The 20832-nt window shown below is 36.3% G+C and overlaps 3 protein-coding genes across 9 annotated transcripts; 2 read left to right on the plus strand and 1 right to left on the minus strand.

The window, feature by feature from the left end:
• The first annotated feature begins 379 nt into the window (after nucleotides 1-379).
• Nucleotides 380-7546, plus strand: LOC147489558 (uncharacterized). Of its 4 annotated transcripts, none has more exons than XM_086570747.1 (6): nucleotides 380-720; nucleotides 2428-2500; nucleotides 2639-2734; nucleotides 2842-2940; nucleotides 5016-5085; nucleotides 6880-7546. In XM_086570747.1, exons 1-6 carry the CDS (start codon nucleotides 548-550, stop codon nucleotides 7215-7217), a joined length of 849 nt encoding a protein of 282 aa, XP_086426873.1. In that variant the 5' UTR covers nucleotides 380-547; the 3' UTR covers nucleotides 7218-7546. The 4 variants fall into 4 exon arrangements, with proteins under 4 accessions (XP_086426873.1, XP_086426876.1, XP_086426875.1 ...); XM_086570750.1 differs by lacking the exon at nucleotides 380-720 and adding an exon at nucleotides 1659-1742; XM_086570749.1 differs by lacking the exon at nucleotides 380-720 and adding an exon at nucleotides 1666-1785.
• A 2302-nt stretch (nucleotides 7547-9848) lies between these two features.
• Nucleotides 9849-10553, minus strand: LOC147489559 (uncharacterized). Its single transcript, XM_086574680.1, has one exon. The coding sequence runs from the start codon at nucleotides 10551-10553 to the stop codon at nucleotides 9849-9851; it is 705 nt and encodes a 234-aa protein (XP_086430806.1).
• Nucleotides 10554-12090: 1537 nt separating this feature from the next.
• On the plus strand, nucleotides 12091-20586 carry LOC147489560 (uncharacterized). Of its 4 annotated transcripts, XM_086570754.1 has the most exons (6): nucleotides 12287-12429; nucleotides 13060-13104; nucleotides 13175-13270; nucleotides 13386-13484; nucleotides 16413-16506; nucleotides 19948-20586. In XM_086570754.1, exons 2-6 carry the CDS (start codon nucleotides 13078-13080, stop codon nucleotides 20283-20285), a joined length of 654 nt encoding a protein of 217 aa, XP_086426880.1. In that variant the 5' UTR covers nucleotides 12287-12429; nucleotides 13060-13077; the 3' UTR covers nucleotides 20286-20586. The 4 variants fall into 4 exon arrangements, with proteins under 4 accessions (XP_086426879.1, XP_086426877.1, XP_086426880.1 ...); XM_086570753.1 differs by having other exon boundaries at nucleotides 12091-12315; nucleotides 13060-13270; XM_086570751.1 differs by having other exon boundaries at nucleotides 12245-12429; nucleotides 13060-13270.
• Nucleotides 20587-20832: the final 246 nt, after the last annotated feature.

The following is a 20832-nucleotide window of genomic DNA, read 5'->3' on the forward strand; positions in this document are numbered from 1 at the left end:
ATAAGAGTGGTCCACCTTTTCTATAGTTTTTAAGGCGTTTATTTACCTATGGAAAGGAAATGGGCTTTTCCATATGGAAACAAAATTATAGAAATGGAAAAGGTTTTGTGTCCTTAGCTAACCCCTAAAAATTTTGTGGAAAGGAAAGGAAAGGAAATAGATAGATAGGGTTTACTACTAATACACCCATGACCCAACAATACAATTATTCCTTTCTATAGCTTTTGCAAACAAACATGATTATTCCTTTATCCAGTTTTTACTTTCCTTTCTCCAGTTTACCAAACACATACCATTTAAAATTATTTCCTTTCCATTCCATTCCATAGTGGACCACCCATTTTATTTCCTTTCCTTTCCACAAGTTAAAGTTTAACAAACACACCCTTATTCTAACCATGACTGCTCGAATTTCTAGATTGTCTCCTAAATGGTAGGATTTTAATATTAAGAAAATCTAACAATAGGAAAATAAAGTCCACCACTTAATCCCTTATAATTTTGTTTAAAAACTGAGCTGTACTAGAGATATTGGTTGGACACTGTCATGCATTTGGAGGAGAAGCAAACTGGGCATTACACCTGTTTTTTTTCTTCTAACACCTCAAAAGCAGCAGCAGCAGCAGCAGCAGGAGAAAACATTTCAGACTTGTTCTCTTTGAGTCTTTTCTCTTCTTGCTCTCTTGGTGCAAAAAAAAAAACGCACGCAACATTGCAAAGGTAAGAACTTTTTCAAGAATCTGTGTTAAGGGTTTAAGCTTTGGGGTTTCTGCAGAATGTGGTTTTGGTAGGGGTGTCTCTTTTTGCCGAATTTCCGATTTTTCCGAAATCCGACCCGAAATTGGTCTGGCTTTGGGTGTAGTTTTTATGGGCCGATTTTCCGATTTTCCGATTTCCGAAAATTCCGAAAAAAAATTGGATCGGATTTGGATATAATTCTAAAATCCGATCCGATCCGAAAATTCCGAAATTTCCGATATTATTGCCAATTTATTCAGAAAATATATACTTCTCTCACTATCCACTTGATTAGATCTCGACCGTTCATTCATTTTCTAGTTTTTTACTTCCAAAAACAAAACAAAAACATAACCTAGCTGCTACTTCCCAACTTGAATTGGACCACTCTACTGTCATTACACCTCTGCCATAACAACAATGATATGAAAAAAAATGTCATTGAGCCATACAATGACTTCTAGACCAATCCAAAAGCCAAATTCCAATAGATAGAATATTATGTAAAGCTACTTAGAGTCCAAGACCATAATCCATTATTTATCAGACACTTCACACGCTTCAATTTCCACACACCTAAAAAAAGATTGAAACATTACAAATACCCGGACCTCAACGAGAACGCAATGCTTGTTATTGGTGGCTCTGTGTTCTTTTTTCGTTTTTCTTGGATCACTTGTTTGAATGAAAATGGGTTTTTCTCGGTTAAACAAGTCGCGTATTGTTGTTGGTACATTGGTGTTGTGGACGTGGTTTTCTCCCTACAAATGATGAACGTTGGTATGATATTCCAAAAATAATTGAAAGTAAAGAGATCTTTGAAAATTTACCAAGTATTCCGAAATTTCCGACTTATTCCGAAATTTCCGAAAGTTCCGAAATTGGAAATATATTTTGAATCCGAAAAAAAATTGGATCGGATTTGGCTAGCATCTTAGGTTCCGAAAAAAATTTGGAAAAATTCCGAAGGAGGTTAATCCGATCCGATCCGAAGTCACCCCTAGGTTTTGGGTTCTTGGAGGACATGTTTTATTTTATAGAGAACATGTATTTTTTAGAGTTGGGTTTTGCTGTTATATCTGTTGCATTAGTTGGAGTAAAAGAAGAAGTATTTGTGTTTGGGAATGTGGTTTGGGTTTTCTTTGTTTATGACTGTGGAGTTTACTTATTTGTTACTTGAGTGTATGATATGACGGTTTCACTTTTTGAGTTGCTTAGATTTATTATGACAAACAAAGAGGGGTTTTTGGGGGATTGATTTTTAATAGATTGCATTGTGCGTAATGGGCTGTGATTTTCTCTTTTCTTTTGTTTTTCTTCATGGTGTCTGCTTATTCGATGTGTTTAATGCTTGTTTGTGTAGTATCATGCTTTCCAGTTGTTTGTGTTTATGGGGTTTATAGGTTTTACTTCTTCTTGTGCTTATAAATGAAGTGGAATTTGTGGTGTGTTTTTTTTGGAAAAAAAATCACTTATCTTAAACTTGTTTTAATGGGCCGTGATTTTCATTTCTCATTCCACCTTCCACCTTTTTTTTACTGTTTTATACTTGTTAAGCTTGAAAATGCTTATGATCAGTTGAGTGTCGGGAGAGAGAGAGAGAGAGGGTTGAGGGGTTTGGATTAGTTGGGCTCCATTTGTGTCTTTCTTTTGCTTACAGTGTGGTGTTTGCTTGGAATGTTTTTACAGGTCTGAACTTGTATTCGGTCGTTCAGGTCTGAACTTATATCTGCCAATGGTGCGTAGAGGGAGACCAAGAAAGGTTTGTACTTTTGATTTATTTATTATTATTATTAGTTTTAATTTTAATTTTTAATTTTTTGTAATTTTTGGTACATCTTCTCAGGTTCTTAGTTTTGATTTTTTATCTTCCCATGTGTTTTGGAAAATATCATTGCAGATAGGTCAAGCGCGGATGGATGCTGCCATAGATGCACTACACCCTATGGGATATGACATTCCTTTAATACGACGCAAGGTGAATGAACTTTTGGAGGTATGTTTTCACTTGAAAGTGACTTTGAATGTTGTAAGACTATTTTTGGTAGCCTTAGTGTTACAAGGATTAATTGGTTCTTCTTCTTTTTTGATTTCCTTTTGTAGATTTATCAGGGACACTGGGAAATTATTGAGCAGGGACCTTACATTATTCTTATTGAGGCAATTCTAGAAGAGCAGGAACAAGAACAAAAAATGATCACGGTAATCAGTCATATTTTTTCTTATCCTTCTAATAGATCACTTGTAGACATCAATAATCCTACGCTTAAATTAATTGGTTTTGCTTGCATTCACCTCGTTTCCAAATCTATATGAAACTTGGTTTTAGAAGCGTATGCAAATTTATAAGAGAAAATTGTAGTGGTAGTGGGTAAAGTTTCAATTCTGTAATCGCTGTATCTTACTTTAGGTCTTATCAGTAAAATAAGTAATTGGTTAATTTGGATTCTACTTAATTACTTTTCCTATTACTTTATTGGTTTTGATTATTTATAAGAATTTGAATTTTCTCTTATAAGAAAATTGGATTTTTCTCTTATAAAAAAACCAGAATGGCAATATTCTGATTTAGCTTGCATCTGTGCTCTAAAAAGGATTCACAGGCTTTACAATTCTTTGGTTTAGTTGGAAGTTTACTTTTTTTTCGGTCCGGATTTTCTAGCATTTTAGTGAATAGACTACACCATTTTATTGTTCCTTGTAAGAACAAAATGTGTTGTTTTCTGAAGTTATCGATTTTATGTATATAGGGATTCATGTGAGTATACCAATTAGGAAGGGGAGATACTATGATAGTACAAAGGGAATACTCTATGATATCTCATAAACATTTCCCTCCCCCCCATAAAAAAAGACAGACCTTGCACAAAATGGCTGTACCTAGAAGTATTCCTCGATGCACTATGCAACTTTAGGTACTGTCTGATACGCCTTCTTCCTTCCCATTTAGCACAAAGTCAAATTTGTATTGTGTGCCTAGAAACAAGATAAGAGTGTTAAGCCATGTCTTTTAAGATTTAGTTGAAACAATTTCCAAAATTTTCACATCTTTCTGTTTGCATACTGATTCAATAACTGCTTCAAACTTTATCCTCTTATTTTCTTGTCTAAGAACAGCAGTGCATATGACTCCTAAAAATCACCCACCATCCTGAGAATTCTCTGTTTTCTCTCTTTTAATCTTAAACTTCGTTTTATTTTGCTCGTGGGATGGGTTAATTGATGGGTTAATTGATACGGAAGATGAGGAATAAGCTAAGGAGGAGCATAGGACCTATTAGATTGGTGCTGACCCTTTGATATCAGACATTTGTTTTTCTCTTTATTATTTGTTTTATGTTTATTGAATTTGTTAATTGAGTTCAGCTGGGGCTATGCATATGTTAGAACAAAATTTCTTAGCAAGACAATTTTCAGTTACAACGTCGATATGGAGTAACATTAACCAATTCATTGGAATATATGCTTACAAGATGAAACAAATGTACAAACTTGCAAGTAAGTTTTGTAGAGACAGGGAAGAGAACTAGTTGAAAATTTTGAGGAGAGGCACATGCAAACTGCAAAGTGCATTGGTCTTGAGCAAGGACATTTTAAATTCCCTCACTTGCGCTGTATTTTTCAATTTACCTCGTTCTCTTTGGTTGTGTTTTACAATTTTCTTATACGTTTAAGTCTCTTTAGGGGCCTTACATCTCTATAAAAACTCTTTCACCTTCCTTATTTTCCTGCTATTTGAAGATGAATTAGTATTTAATCGGGATCCTTTTGTATGAGCTATTTTAAGAGCTAATGACTCCCACGTAGTACATATGCAAATTCCATGTGAAACATTTTGCACTGGGTCTTTTCAGTCGAGTCCCTGATTCAGTTTCTTTGTGAAATATCTTTTTTTTTTTCTGTCTAATTGGGAAAATAAATGCTCCAAAAGATTCTCATTTGGTGAATCTTATTATATATGTATATACAGTCGAATTTGGCCCCTAAGTTTTATTTGTATTATATATTACAGGAGAGCATATATGAAACTTTTATAACCCTTTACCTTTTTTCTTTTGTTAACAAGTAACAACTAGAGTGTTGACGCTATTCTGACCACTTAACCTGATAATAAGTTTTCTTAAACCAACCTCCTTTGATCATTTTTGAATACTTGTTATTATATATTTTGGGAGCCGTTGGTTTTGTGGCAAGTAAGACTGTATATCCATTTTGGTTGGCACTAATTTATAGTAGGGCTAACAAACAGCTATTTTTGGTCTACTGTGTAATTGCAGAATAATAAGGACAATGAAGACTCTAATGATCATGATGATACTGATCCCTCTGATGCTCATGCTGGTAGAGGTAATAAGTATTTTGATAAGTACTTTCTTCTTCATTATATTGCCTCTATTGCTAAATATCTTTCTGCATCTTCTGGGGGAATTGGAATGCTCTGCTTGGGTAGCCATTGCATAATTAGAGGAGTGTGTGTGCATTTGTGTGTGTGTCCTTTTCCAATTTATATAAAGGATGACAGTGACCTAACATTGCTAAAACCTCTTTTAATCTTTTTGTGATATTCCTTCTAAACATCCTTGGAAAATAAGCGACATTGTGAAAGTTCTTTCTGGTTGAGAAGTGGAATATTGACCTTGCAAGAAGGTACTCCATAGTCCATTCATGTGGTGAATGGGAAAAAAAAAAAACTATTGGGAGGTTGATTAAAAGATTTCTTTTGGGAAGCAATGGTACCCAAAATTAGGAAGATTCATATCAAGCAGCACGAAATCTGTCATCCTACCCAGGAGGGTTGCAAACTTGTAGAGGTTATGAATGAGTCCTGGCTGACCACGTGTTATGAAAATGTGAAGCACAAACTAATAGTTTTTGGAGTAGAAAATGGTAAAGTATGGATCTCATGAGAATGTATCACTAACATTACCTTATACATGCCTTCTTGATATATGAGTTGATAGAGGCTCAAATTAGGCTTTTTGTCCAAGTTAGAGTTCTTTTGATATGAGTCTTGCTTCCAATTCTGGTAATCTCTTTCCTCGATTTAGAAGTTGATATACATGATGGATATCGTTTGATTCAGTTTCCTTCTTCAGTTTATGGACTTTTACCTCAATAGATGTATACTCCAATTTGGAAATTGGTCATTATCCTTCAAAAAGACTTCTGAATGCTTTAGAAGTTTTCTGTGAGAGATTGATCCGAGTTCTGAACTGGTCACAACCACTGAATTATGCTTTGACCGCATATGCCAGGCACGCGAATCTGTTACTTTCCTGATCCAATATTGCGTTGCCAATCTGATGACGGGCTTCTGGTGCATTCCTGTTGGCCACGTGTCCATAAGGCACTTGACGAGAAAATGTGCCCACGTATTTCGTGGACAACATCAGAGATATTCTCTTCAATTGGTTTAAGGAAACATGTCCTTTTGAGCTAGTCTAGTAGGGACTTCTTTGGAAACTGGGATTCTTTGATGTAGCCTTCGTTGTTTTGTATACTAGATGATCCTTTTGTTATCTTGCTAAATGGATGCTTGTATTTGCTCTCTTTTGTGGGCGGTTTGTCACTGACCAAATGAATAGCTTGAGTCTGATGCTAATATATCTAGGCAAAAAGGAAGAAAACTAGAAGAGGAAGAAAAAAGAGAGAGGCTACTCTGGTGCTAATACTTCACAGGAATTCACAAAAATGATCTCCTTCCTAGAAAAGAAAATAGCTTCTTGAGTGTGGTGTGTGGCAATGCTACTGGTCATTAAAATGGATCACAATATAGATAGTTTGTCTTGAATGTGAAGGAATATTGTATTCAGTTGGTCTTGGGTTGTATTATGTTTAAAGACTACAATGCTGGGGATTCTTTACGATGGTTATAGCTACTCATGCAAGCTTTCTTGTTGTTCCATGTTAACATCTTGCTGGGATGGAGGACCCTCAACACCATTAGTTGATTGTCTTTGTTTTTCTTTAAGAGAGCTGGGTTTTCGAAATTCCATAAATGAGACTTTTTGTCATAGAGCGAAAAACATTTCTGCTTGCTTATGCACTGATGAACCACCCGTGTGCTAGATGATACTGTAATATTATATATCATCTAGAATTTGACGTTCTCTTCTTTTGGTTATGTAATTCCTGATGCAGATGTCACTTGTCTTCCACCCGCTGAAGAATGGAAAGATATTTCATGTATGGATCATGACTGTCCACAAGACATGGAGATTGTGACAGCTTGTAAGACTAATGATGGTCAAGAAAATGGAGTGGGAAGGCTTGAAGAGAATGAATTGCAAGGACCAGTTGATCTTCTTCCACCCCGTAGACGTAAGCCGTGTTACGGGTGGATTAGGGGTGATTCAAGTGATAATGAAGAGGGCTTAGTATTTTTTGAAACAGAAGCATCACGGAGAAAGGAGATGACCCGGAAAGTAGGGTATGCAAAAAGTCGCAAAAGCCGATGGGACATGCGAGAACCATTATAGATCTCTCTGCCGCTCTCCTTGTGCATGGATGTGCAGGATATAACCAGTTCGTGACCCAAACCCACCAATTGACTCAGTTTGTTACTGAAACTTTGAAATGTAACTTATGTAAGTTGTGTCTGTTAACTTGTTACAGTAGAAAAAACCTGTCAGTTAGCATATGTATGGTAATGTAGTGTGATATGTTGCTGTAGGCTTAGAATGCTTCAATTCCTCACAATGTTTTTATCTCAGCACTGTTTTGATGGAAATAGATTATTTCCTCGCACAATTTTTTTATCTCCGCAACTTCTTGTGAAAATTGATGAAAGTAGCCATTTTGTGTGTTTTACATTCAGATCCAATGAGTAGTTTTTTAGAAGAATTTCACATTTTCACACTTACCCATATGCATTGAATAGTTTTTCATAAACTCAGTGGCCAGCTCAGTAGCCTTAAATAATTTGATATTGTTGCAAGAGTGCTGCACATCGTTATCGTTGAGATATTGGGCACGATTAGAGCATTTCCAATGCAAGCAATTTTTTTTCACCTTCATGTATGACTATTTTTCCTATTTACTATTTTTGTGGTGAAAAACAAGAAAAGGTTGCCCAATGCAGAAGTGATTTTAAACCTCCGACGGAATGTTTGATTCTGTCTGAATGTAAAAATCGAAAAAACGCGTCGAACGGAATGAAACATCGGTCTGTTAAAAAAAAAATCGAAAAAAAAGTTAACAAAAAAAACTGAAAAAAAAAATCTAAAAAACACGCGAGCTCGGTCGAAACAGAATGTTTCATTCCGTCCGGAAAAAAAAAACTGAAAAAATTAAAAAAAAAACACACACACACAACACGGAATAAAACATTCCGTCCAAAGCTCACAACTTAGTGAAAATCTCAGTAACAAGTGCTATCATTGTTGTGACTTAGTTACAAGTCACTGACTTTGTCAATCTTGCATTGGGCAAAGATTTTTTAGTATTCAAAGATGAAAACTCTCAATTTCTCTTCATAATGACTTGCATTGGAAATGCTCTTACCAGCGAAAATTGCCAATCAAGAGTATTAAGGGACGATCATAGGAACATACAGTTGTTCCGCCTCTGAAGTTATTCCCTTCGGTAGTTGGTGCATGCTATTTCTGCGAGGCAAATGATACTGCAATGCCTTTTCTGTTTTTAGAGTATCTCTAGGTGGTGGTAGCATACTCTTTATATTTGATGAAAAAGTTTGGAGAAGCCGGTCGCAAATTTCGACCAACTCTAGGTGGTCGCAAATTTCGACCAACTCCTCTTCGACCGCAAAATTCATTGTAGGGGCCACCATACGCGCCAATACTAAAGGCGCGTGCTATCGAACCGGAATTTCAAGAAATTGCTTCATTCTCACCCAATACTCCAAAACTATCTCCACAACTATGACTTCTTCTTTATCATTGTAAAAAACTAGCCAACATACCGACGTTCTGAATCAACTCAACAATCTTGTTATTTTGATACACTCGATCAAGAGTGTATACTCATACACTCTTGCGTTGTCATGCAAGTATATGAACAAAATGTGTCCTAAAGCACCACATTGTCAAGGTTATATACTCATACATAGAAGTTGTAACGAAGATGGTGAAGAAGTAAGATTTTTGAAATGCATGTATGATATATGTCCTGGTATGGAATATATATATATGGAGACAGTTTGTTGATATGAACGTGTTTGTGGCGAGGATGATCATTGGTATATGTATTGCCCCTATGCACAGGTATCATGCCCAAATGGTTGTGATAGTGTTAAAGAGCTGAAAAAGTTTGCAAACCTTGAAGGAAAATGTCTTGATCTATTGAAGTGTTAGTGTGTGGAAAATGTGAGTGGTTAGGTGCTGTAATAGAAAAGGTTAAGAGTGGTTAGAGTGTTGCAATGTGAGTGGTTAATGTTAATTATTTTATTTTCTATGATTATATAATTTTTTTTAATATGAATAAACTTTAATTTTATATAAATATATATTAGTTTAAATTTTTTATATATATATATATATATATATATATATATATATATATATATATATATATATATATATATATATATCAAATAGAAATTGATTAACATTGTTTATTGATGATTAAAAATAAAAATGCATCTACGAAATTAAATTACAACAATCAATGTCGGTCACCCCTAATGCTCCATAGATGCTCGACAAGGTCGTTTTTAAGTCTATCATGCATAATCTTTGATTGAACTCGTAGAGTCCCCTCAATGTAGTGTTCCCGAGTAGGTGGAATCTGTGGTTGCCCTTCTGGATCAGGAATGGACTTCCTTATTTCATAATTTTTATTCTTAGCTCCGATTATCATATTGTACAGTATGATACATACTCTCATAACAGTACACATTGTCTCCACATGCCATAATTTGCAAGGTTTTGCTAAAATCCCAAATTTAGCTTGCAAAACCCCAAAAACTCTTTCAATATTTTTTCTTGCAGCTTCTTGCATTGTTGTGAACCACTTCGTCTTTAGAGCATTAGGGTTTGAAATTGTTTGTATAAATGCCGCATAGTCAGGATAGATACCATCAGCTAAATAATAACCCATATTATAGCTATGCTAATTTACATCAAAATAAATAGGTGGAGAAGTATCATTGATCACGTGCTCAAATACTGACGAGTTGTCCAACACGTTGATGTCATTGTGTGACCCTGGCATCCCAAAGAAAGAATGTCATATCCACAGGTATTCGGTTGCAACAACTTCGAGAATAACAGATGGTTTTTCAGAACGACCACTTTAAGCACCTTGCCATCCAGTTGGACAATTATGTCATACCTAATGCTTCCCAACATACCCGGCCATCCATGTATAGCAGAATGTGCAAACAAGCGTTCTGTATCTGCAATATTTGGCCTTCGCAAGTAGACTGAACCGTACAATTTGATAATTGCATCACAGAAATGCCTCAACACCTGGTTTCCAGTTTGCTCGGAAATGTATAATTGATCGTCAAGTTGATCAGCCACCGTACCATAACCAAGAATACGCAAAGCTACAGCCACCTTGATCAGAGGATCTATACCAGGTTTACCAACATTGTTAAATTTAGGCTGAAAGTACTTAAAATGAGTCTGAACATCGTTGAAGATGTGAAGAAATAAAGATTTTTTCATACGAAAGCGCCATTTGAAATCTTCTATCGGAAAGACAGGACGATCGACGAAGTAGTTGGCCTTCAAAATTTCCAAAGTCAGAGTATAGTTTATATGTTTCACTTTTCGACCCTTCTTTGAACCACCATGTGGTGCCTTCGGAGCATGTACTTGTGCTTGTGCAAGTACAGCCAAATGGTGTTTCATAAGGGGAATGACGTTAACAAATTCTTCATAAAGACTATCTACTGAGTCTTCTGCTGAAGAAGATGAAGAAGAAGACGACGATGAAGATGAAGATGAAGATTGAAGGGGAAACATCTTATACATTTCATGATCCATTTTTTGGCAATGTGTGTGTTGTTTGTTAAGGATTGATGTGAAATGGTTAAGTTGTTTGATAAAAATGTTTGAGTTGAGTGTATGTAAAATGAAAAAGGAGATGAGTGAAGATATAGGAGGTAGAAATCCGGCCGTTTTTTGCCCGTTTTTTTTTCCATTGGAGCACGTGCCATTGGCAATAGCGCGCGCCAGTAGTAGTGGCGTGCATTAGTAGTGGTCAAAGTCAAAAGAAAGTCGGACAACATTTGTAATGGCGCGCGACATTACTATTGTCGCTCCGCATCCGCATCCAAGTTGCCAAATTTGCGAACAAGAATGCGAACAAACATGTGATACAACCGTGAATGAGGCCACCTAGAGATGGAATTCCGAGATATTCCGAACTTTTTCTTCAAATATGAAGAAAAAGATATGTTATACTACCACCTAGAGATGCTCTTATGTACTTTATTGGTGCTTTTCTTTATGTAAAGTTGTAAAGTGGGTAACAAATACACAATTTTATTGGGAATGTTCTTTAGAGCAAAGAGCCCATTGGACACGTATTTCAGATTTAATTGTAGGATAACAACTGCCTTATTGAAGAAACTTTCAACATCCCATTCAAATAATCGACTACCTTGTTTCTTTGAATAAATTTAGGGGCGCGGTATTGGCACCCCGATAAATGGGACTAGTACCCCTTTGACAAAAAGTAAAACAATAATGGTTATTTTTTATATGTCTTTTTACACCCTACATGTCTATAGTTCTATGGCAGGCAGTTGTCGCGAGATCTCATATCCCACGGCAGGCAACTGCCGCGAGATTACACAATCCACAGCATCGGGTTGCCGCAAGATCGCATATCCCACGGCAGGTAGTTGCCGCGGCATATTTTTTTTTGTGTTTTTTGTTTTTTTTTTTACTTCAAATTTTGTGTATTGAACACACACGACATATGAATACCTTATTTTCTTCTTTAAATTTTTTTTATACACTCTAAGAACAATACCAAAACCATGACAAAAAAAATATACAATCGAGCCATAATTTTGCTATCTCGCGACAAATATTTTCATATGCTATAAGAAAATTTTGTGATCAAATTAATGAAGAAGAGTTTTGATAATTAACACAAGTAAAGACTCCATTTTAGTAAACAAAATCATCTCGCAGCAACTAACTGTTTTTTATGGTAGCTATTAAATTTTTTTTTTAAAAAAAAAGACCCACGACAGCCACCTTCCGTGGGATATGAAATCTCGCGGCAACCCGATGCTTTGGATTGTGCGATCCCGCAGCAGATACTTGCTGTTAGTGTTTTTTGTTAGTGTTTTTTGTTTATTTAATAGAAGGTGCTAGTATCCTTAAATTGGGTGCTAGTCCCATTTATGGGGTGCCAATCCGCTGCCATAAATTTAAGACATCTTACGTTTGCCATTTGAGGTAAAAAGACAAAGCTTGGAAACGACGTTTCATCTCTTCTTAGCCTAAGAATTAAACAGAGAACCTCACGACTAGCCATATGAGGACTCATCACTAACCACTCATTGTGCCTCGAAGTACGTGTCACACTAATGTTCAGGCGAATGTGCACCCTTACGTTGACTATTTCTAAGACTTACATTACTTCACGGCACAGCAGGTCCTGCAATCTTTCTCTCCTCTGTTTTCTAACAAAAACAAAAACATTTCAAAACTTTGTTTTCTCTCTCTCTATATGTGCCAAAAGCCCAAAACACACATCACATTGTAAAAGGTAACAACTTTACTCTCTCTTGTTTCTTTTCTTTTTGAAAAAAAAAATTCTGTTATATGGTTTAACTGTTTAAGCTTTGGGTTTTGTTTCTTGGGCATGGTTTGTTGAGTATGGTAGTTAAATCATGTTGTTGTTGTTTTTTTTTTTTTTTTTTTTTTTAAAGTTGAGCATTTGTTGTTTTTGCTGTTTTTAGGCTTTACCAACAATTTGAACTAAGTGAAGTGTTTGGTTCTATAGAGTTGGTGGTTTCTAGACTTTGGCAAGAATCATTCTTTTGCCTTCATCATTATTTCTTCTTAGCATGAGTACTAGAAAATAATGGTTCTTTTGTGGTTTTGTTAATTTACATTTTGATTACATACATTTTTACTTTTGTATGTAAGTTTTAACTTTCAAGAATTTGGTGAATTAGCATTTATGGTTTCAAAGTTTCTTTATTTTTTGTGTGGATTACTAGTTCTGTTATGTTTGGAGAAAATGGGACTGAGTAGAGAGACAAGGGATCAAATGTATAGGTAGAATAGTGATGGATCAACTTCTGGTGTTTGTTAAATAGACAAGTAAATTTTGGGTATTTAGCTTAACGGTATTTGTATTAACACTTTGTTGCTTTCTTGAATGTCGTTGTAGGTATACTAGTATCTGCCGATGGCACCTAGAGGTAGACCAAGGAAGGTTAGTACATCTTCTCGGGTTATTATTGAACATTTTTCTTCTCCATATCTTTTGGAAAATATCATTGCAGGCAGGTAATATGCGTATTGATGCTGCCATAGCTAAAGTAAGCTGTTTGGGATATGAAACCCCTTTAATACGACGCACGGTGAATAAACTTTTGAAGGTACGTTTTCACTCTGAAATGACTTGGAATGCTGTAACCTGTTATTTGACAACCTCAATGATACAAGGATTATTTTATTATTATTTTTTTGTTTTTCTTATGTCTCCTTTTGTAGGTTTATGATGGAGAATGGGTTTTTATTGAGGATGACAACTACAAGGTTGTTGTTGAAACACTTCTGGATGATCAGGAAGAAGAACTGAAATTGCTCACGGTAAACAATCATATCCTGTCTTATACTTCTGCTCAATAACTTGTACTTGCAAATGAGCGTAGGGTTAAATTATTTGGTTTTGCTTGCATTGACTGTCATTTCTCAATCTAAACGGAAGTTACTTTTGAAGCGGGTAAGAGTTTGGAAAATATACATATCTTTGAATTTCTAAACGAAAATTGTAGTGGTTGTGAGTGTAGTTTCAGTTCTGTAATCACTACATCTTGCTTTAGGTTTTTTAAGTAAAATTAATCGGTTTATTTGGGTCCTAGTAGGGTTAGTTTTCTTATTACTTTATAGGTTTAGATAACTTAAAAGAATATGAGTATTCTGATTTTGCCTTACATCTATGCTCGAAAATGAAGTCACAGGCTTCACAACCTTTTACCCCAGAGTGTTCCTTAAGGTACTGTGTTAAGTCCTTGCATAGGTCTTTACCCATCCCCTTTAGCACACTGCCGGGCATGCATTGTGTACCCAGAGAAAAGATAAGAGTGTCAAGCTATGCCTAGCTTCAAAAAACTTCCAACATTGTCGCATGTTTCTCTTCATGTACGCATCTAATTTCTGCTTTATATTTTCTTTTTCTCTTTTCTTGCCTAAGAACATAAGTGCATTGGACTCATGAAAATCACCATCCATCCCAAGAATCCTCTGAATTTAATCCTTTTCAATCTCCACTTAAACTTTATTTTATGTTGATATTGTGGGGTGGGATAATTGACAAGGATGATGAGGAACAAACCAAGTGAGGAGATAACTTAAAGTGGTGGAGATCGTATTCAAGCTTCTGGGGAGGTTAAGAATGTAGAAACATTGGGGGAGGAGTGGTTCATATTTTACTACTTGTTTTAATAAGCTTTATCTGGATTTGAGATTTGAGGAGAGGACAGACCTATTAACTTAGTTGTATTAGAATGATGTTGAGCTTTATTAGCTGACTGTTGATTTCTCCTTTATTATATATACATAAAATTTATTATTCCCATTCATCTTGTGGTATGCATATGTTTGAAAAAAAAAATCTTAATGCAACGATTTTCACTTGTATTGTCCATGAGGTAACACTATCCAATATAATGGAATATGCACTAGAAAAAATCTTACGATCTTGCAAGTAATTGTTGTGGAGCTAAAAGAGAACTTGTTGGAAAGCTGTGAGCCGGGGCACATGCAAAGCTTGTTGGTTTAAGCAAGTAATACCCTAAAGTTGTTATCACTGCTTTTTATTCTTCGATTTTCACTCATCTTTACTGCCTTTAAGCTGGTGTGGGTGACTTGCTAAAGTCACCTTCGTCTATCTAGCATATTGCTTCTTTTCCTTGGGATTCATCTTTCCTTAGCTTTCACAATTTCTTAGATTTTAGGTTCATACAAATGGGTATGATTGTTTGATTTACTTTGGCTGTCTCTTTAGGTCTAATAACTCTATAAAGACTTCTGTCTTCCTTTATTTTTCCACTGCTAAAATTAATTAAGATATGGTCAGCATCCTATTGGATGACGGATTTTAAGAGCTTATAACTCTAGTGTATATCTATAAAGAAGAAGAAAATAAATAAATAAAGAACTTTTGTAGTACATATATGAGGTCTTGTGAAACATTTTGCACTGGAATCTTTTCAGTTGAGTCCTAACTCAGTTTCAGTATGAAATTGGGTTCAAAATCCTTCCTCACTCTAAATGAGATTATTTTTTTTCCTATATATAAATAAAACACCTCAAAACACACATTGTTGATCCTTATTGAAAGAATAGAAAAACAAATGGGTAGAAAATTTTCAGCCATTGTTAGTAATTAGTGGGCGCCCAGGCCTCTAGTCCGTAATGACCTAGCTGGTTTTGTTGACTTCAGGAGTGTATTTATGGTGTTGGTTACTTGCTATGAAGCACGGACACTCCTCTATGGGCAACGTATCCGTGTCGGACACATATCGGACACCGACACTCCCCGACATGTGTCCGATACTCGATTTGGAGTGTCGGATTTATTAATTAATTTTTAGAATTTCCGACACTCCGTGGACACGCTAGGGACACAAGGGGACACTTCTACATTTTATTCCTATTTTTTTAAAAGTGATTAAAATACTTAAAAGAAGACACAACTTGGGTAGGGGTTTTATTTCACTCTTGAAATAAGAAAAATGATGCACAATGCATGACTGCGCTTGATGATTGCCAAGTCCTTTTTATATATATTTGTTACAAATCTTCTGTAATTGTTATTTCTTTCGTTACCATTAATTTGCATTATTAGGCATGGGCATGCATGTTGTTGTTTAATACTTTAGAGTTGGACATGTTCAAAACTAGTGTTCATATTTTGATTAAAATTTGGTGGAGAATGTTAAATATCAATTATATATATATATGGGCATATGGCTATGATGTGCACATAAGAATGTGGCTCTATCCCTCCTATATATATATTTACACGTTAAAAAGAATTATATATATATATATATATATATATATATGCCGTGTCCATGACGTATCCGTGTCCTACTTTTTTGAATTATGCTGTGTCCGTGTCGTATCCGTGTCGCGTGTCAGTGTCCGTGCTTCATTGGTTACTTGGATGGTCCGCGTCATAATTTCAAAAAGACCCATGGAGCCGTGAAATTAAGGGGCTACTACACGGCTCTTCATTATTGGATAAAGATGCCTAGGTCAGTAGGTTGTTGACAATATTCTGACCACTTAACCTAATAATAATTTGTTTTTAATTCTACATCCTTAAAGTGATCAATATCAAAGAAGTCTTTAGATTACAATTTTTGGGAGCCAAGTGATACTTTTAATGTTGGTGTTGTGGCAAGTAAAATTGCTGACTGTATCTTCATTTTGTTCGACATTGTTAGGAATTTTTTTCTTCTAGTGATAATTTACAAATAGCTATTTTTGGTGTGTCGTCTGTAATTTCAGTATAATGAGGAAGACAAAGATTCTTCTTCTGATGGTGCTGGGCCGTCTAACACTCGTGATGATGCGGGGATCTCTGATGCTTATGATGTTAGAGGTAATCAATATTTCGATGTGTACTTTCTTCTTTGTTATATTGACTCTTTACTGGTATATATCTGTCCTCCATCTTCTGGGGTAGTAGCCATTTATAACTATTTATTTATATATTTATTTTATTTTGTTTATTTTCTGGATTGGCAAGCCTGTTTTAATTGAGATCAGTAATTCATTGATGCTGGCGGGGTTTGATCCCCCCGACCTTTGGTATCATCACCCAAAGGTCTTACCAACTTTGCTAGTTGGCACATGCAATTTATTGCTTATCTCTACTCCTTCCCTGTGGGGGTGGCAGAAAAATCTTGGGAGGTTGATAAAAATCTTGGACTATTGATTTTGGTAAAAAATATCTTTTGGGAGATGATGATAGCAAAGTTCAGGAGATTCACATCAATTCCTATCATGGGGGACTGGGGTTATAGTCTCATAAAGCTAATGAACGAATCCTTGCTTACATGTTGAGGAAACTAATAGTTTTTGGAGTCGTTAATGGAAAACTGTGGCTTTCATGATAATGTATCACTAGGACAGTAAGACTTCTACAGGTCCTTAAGGTAAAACGGTTGATGGAAGAACAATTACTCCACGAATTGTAAATATGACCAAGGCATCTCTTTAGGTGGAAAATGGTCACATCAGCAATTCAGCAGACCCTCTTTACAGTTCTCGTCCGAACATTTAGGGTATGGCCATAATTTAGAGAGCCTTCATCGCTGATTATTCGAAAAGAAATGGTAGCTATGGGTCGTCTTCAAGTCATGAAGCCCGAGATAGACATATTTAAGGACTTTGCATTCTTCTAGGAATCATTGACGGTGCAGGTTGGATCTGGGAGGAGGAATTAAGGACCAGAAAGCAAGATTCTTGCATAGTATACAGTAATATATCCAATATTACTAGCTAAGGAGCATTCACATAGGAGACTTGACTATGCATCTAGAGGCGTAAGCGCCAGCTTGGTGCCGGAGTGAGCCTAGCACCTAGGCTCTCATTCCTCCGTACTGCTCATCACTTTAGGTGTGTAAGTGTGTAACCAACCTCTTATGATCACGGTATCTACAACGTCTCCATACTTGGCATAGTGTCGATTTGTAGTGTTCTCTGTAGTTTGTAATACTTATTTAAAATCTCAAAACATGGGAAGATGGAAAACCTCTTACAATGAGCTTCCTTTGTTCAAATTTCATTTGAACTGAAAACTTCTCCACAAACTCTGAATTCCTAATAAAACACTAAAAACAATTATTATTAATTTTTCCCGTCCTTTATTGAAGTTGTAACTGGTAATAGTGCCATGCTCAGCTTGGTGCAAGTGAGCATGGGTTGCCTTGAGCGTAGGCTTACTTTGGACAGCTTAAGTATTGAGGTTCATTCCTCTTAGCGTGGTTTTTCCCAATATGGAGCATCACTTGATATAGATTCTTACAAAGGGTAAGGTATGGAAAAGTTGCATGAGTATCCCTAATCATTGTATCTTGCGTAATAGTGGAGGGTTACATCAGTTGCATGAGTGTCCCTAATCAATGTATCTTGCGTAATAGCAGAGGGTTACATCAGCCTTTTGTTTTTCAAAGGTTAGATACGTATGGAGATTATTGAGCTCTCTGTCAATTAGCAGGTGAATTTCCAAGCTCGGTGCAAGATTTTTCGACAGTGAGACTCCCCTGATTTGCTGTCTTTCAGAAGATATTGTTTGGGCATATCTTTTTTGCTCATCTGGGGGGATTATATTGAAGGAGAAGAGTGATGTTTTCAGTAATGAAGAGAAAATTGTTCATCACCTTGTGGGATTTGTTTCAAGAGTCAAGACCTCTCACAATCCCCTCGGAAATGATTATCGAGAGAATGTCTTGATGAATCCTGCAACAACCGGCAATGGACGCCACCAAAATGTGCTGGCCAAAGCGTCTCCAATGCTTGAGAAGAACTAAAGAACATACAAATCAAACTTTATGTTAATAGTTTGATACGTTTACCTGATACATGCGTTCTTAATTGAGAAATCGATAGAAGGCTCCCAAATTGGTTATCTTGTCCAACAAGGGTTCTTTCAATACAAGTTTTCTTTGATATTATGGTAACACTTATACTCTATTTAGAAGTTGATTTTCCTGAAGGATTTTGTTTGATTCAGCTTCCTTGAGTTCTTTAAGTCGAGAAGTTGAAATCATTGTCCCTCTAAAAGACTTTTAAATTGATTAGGATTCTTCTGTGGGAGTACTGATCGGATGCGTTCAGAACTGGTCGCGATGTGGGCACCCGAAACAGTTACTTGCCTCTTCCAATAGCCTGCGGCCAATCTAGTTATGTGCTTCTGGTGCATTTCAGTTGACCACGTGTCGTTAGACATTGGTGGCATTTGTACCCACACCTCTCATTCGGAACTTCGAAGATTTACTGTCAATAGGTGTAAACGAAACATATCCTTTTGAGGTTAGTCTAGCTGGGACTACTTTAAAAATTGGGGTTATTGATTGTAGCCTTTGGTGTTTTATGTTTCGAATGTTACTGGTAACCAGTCCTGTCCAAGGATGGCTAGGCCTATAGCTTAAAGGAGATGATAGGGTTTGCACTTACACGGGAAGTGGATATCTTATTGCACTGTATGCATGATTTGATTATCAACAAAATCTTACTTTACTGATCAAAGAGAAACAAGAAGAAGAGAAACGAAGATACACCTACTTTGCTGCATAATGCTTCACTTTTAACTTGAAGTCTTCCCAGCTGAGCTCCTTCATTGGAAAGAAAATGGCGTCTGTGGTGTGGTGATTTGATTTGTCATCAGGGATGGAGAAGATGAAGATTGAGATAGTAATCTCTTTATTGTGAATGAATTACATTATTATCGTCCCTCCCCCCCTCCCCCCTTTTTGATCTTCGAAAAGTTTTGTAGGTGGATGAATTGTATCTAGCTTGCAATGGGTTGTATAATATTAGAGACTTCAGTACTGGGATGTTTTTTATGGTTAAGATGTCCTGTTTCTTAGTCCCTCAGGCCAAGTATTCTTGTTGTTCTGTTTATCCCTTCCTTAACATCTTGCTAGGAAGCCTGGGAGGGAGGAGCTTGGTTTATCGTATTTGATTTGGAATGGAAAATTTTAAGTGGGATAAGTGATGTCAACCTTGGTTTGGTGTGTTAGTTTCCATCTAAATGCGTAAATGCTCTCATCTATAAATAACAATAATAATGATAATAAAATGCGTAAATGCTCTCTTCTTGCATCATGTACATTGTGCTTTTACTTGATTTTATGGTTCTTTTATTCGTCAAAAGACAAAGAGAGTTGGTTTGAAACATTTCAAAGTTAAGACTTGTTATCAGTGAAAACCTGTCAGCTTGCATCTCCTCTGATGAACCACCCTTGTGCTAGATAATACTGAATATTCTCTAGAATTTGACATTCTCTAATATTGGTTATGCAAAATACCAATGCAGATGATGCCTGTCTTCCACACGCTGAAGGATGGAAAGATATCTCATGTATGGACCCTGACCGTCCACAGTGCAGGGAGATTGTGACAGCTTATGAGGAAAATGATGGTGAAGGTAAAGTGAGAGGACTTGAAGCGAACGCTTTGAAAGGAGCAGTTGGTCTTCTTCTTCCCTGTAGACGTAAGCCATGTTACGGTTTTATTGGGAGCGACTCAAGTGATGAGGAACCAGACTTGGTTTTCTTTGAAACAGAAGCATCACGGAGAAAGGAGATGCGCAGGAAAGTGAACTATCTAAAGGACTGCAAGCGCAGCCGTTGGGACATGCAAGAACGACCATAGATCTCTTAGTTGCTCTCCTTGTGCATGCATGTGGAGGTGATATTTGTAGATTTCGTACAGGATCTGTAAAGCGTAAGTAAGTTATCGGTAAATGGAGATACATTAAAAACAAGTTGATCCACAATTGGCTGGGTGTGTTACTCAAACTTTGAAATGTAAACTTGTTCACAGTTAGCATGTTGTATGGTACTGTAATATGATGTCTTCCTGTAGGCTTGTTGTTAAAGATAATCTCTAGCAAACTACTGTAACTATGCAATGTGTTTAAAAACATTGATGAGAATCATTTTGTTGTGTGTTTTACATGTAGTTCCATTCGTCCGGTGATTATCTGTTCGGTTTATGTGCAGTGATTCTTCATTCGTTTTAACAATGTGCGCAGACAAATGAAGACAGAGAGAGAAAGAGACCCAGAGTGGGGGGTGGGGGGTAGGGCATCTAAGGTTTTGTGAATTGAAGACATGTTGGATTTGGAGGAGTAGCATGTTGGAGGTGTATGTTTGTCCATGGATTTGCATATCCTACTCGGTGCTTTTTTATTTTGGAT

The sequence above is a fragment of the Coptis chinensis genome, chromosome 7, assembly GCF_015680905.1.
Source record: "Coptis chinensis isolate HL-2020 chromosome 7, ASM1568090v1, whole genome shotgun sequence".
Lineage (NCBI taxonomy): Eukaryota > Viridiplantae > Streptophyta > Magnoliopsida > Ranunculales > Ranunculaceae > Coptis > Coptis chinensis.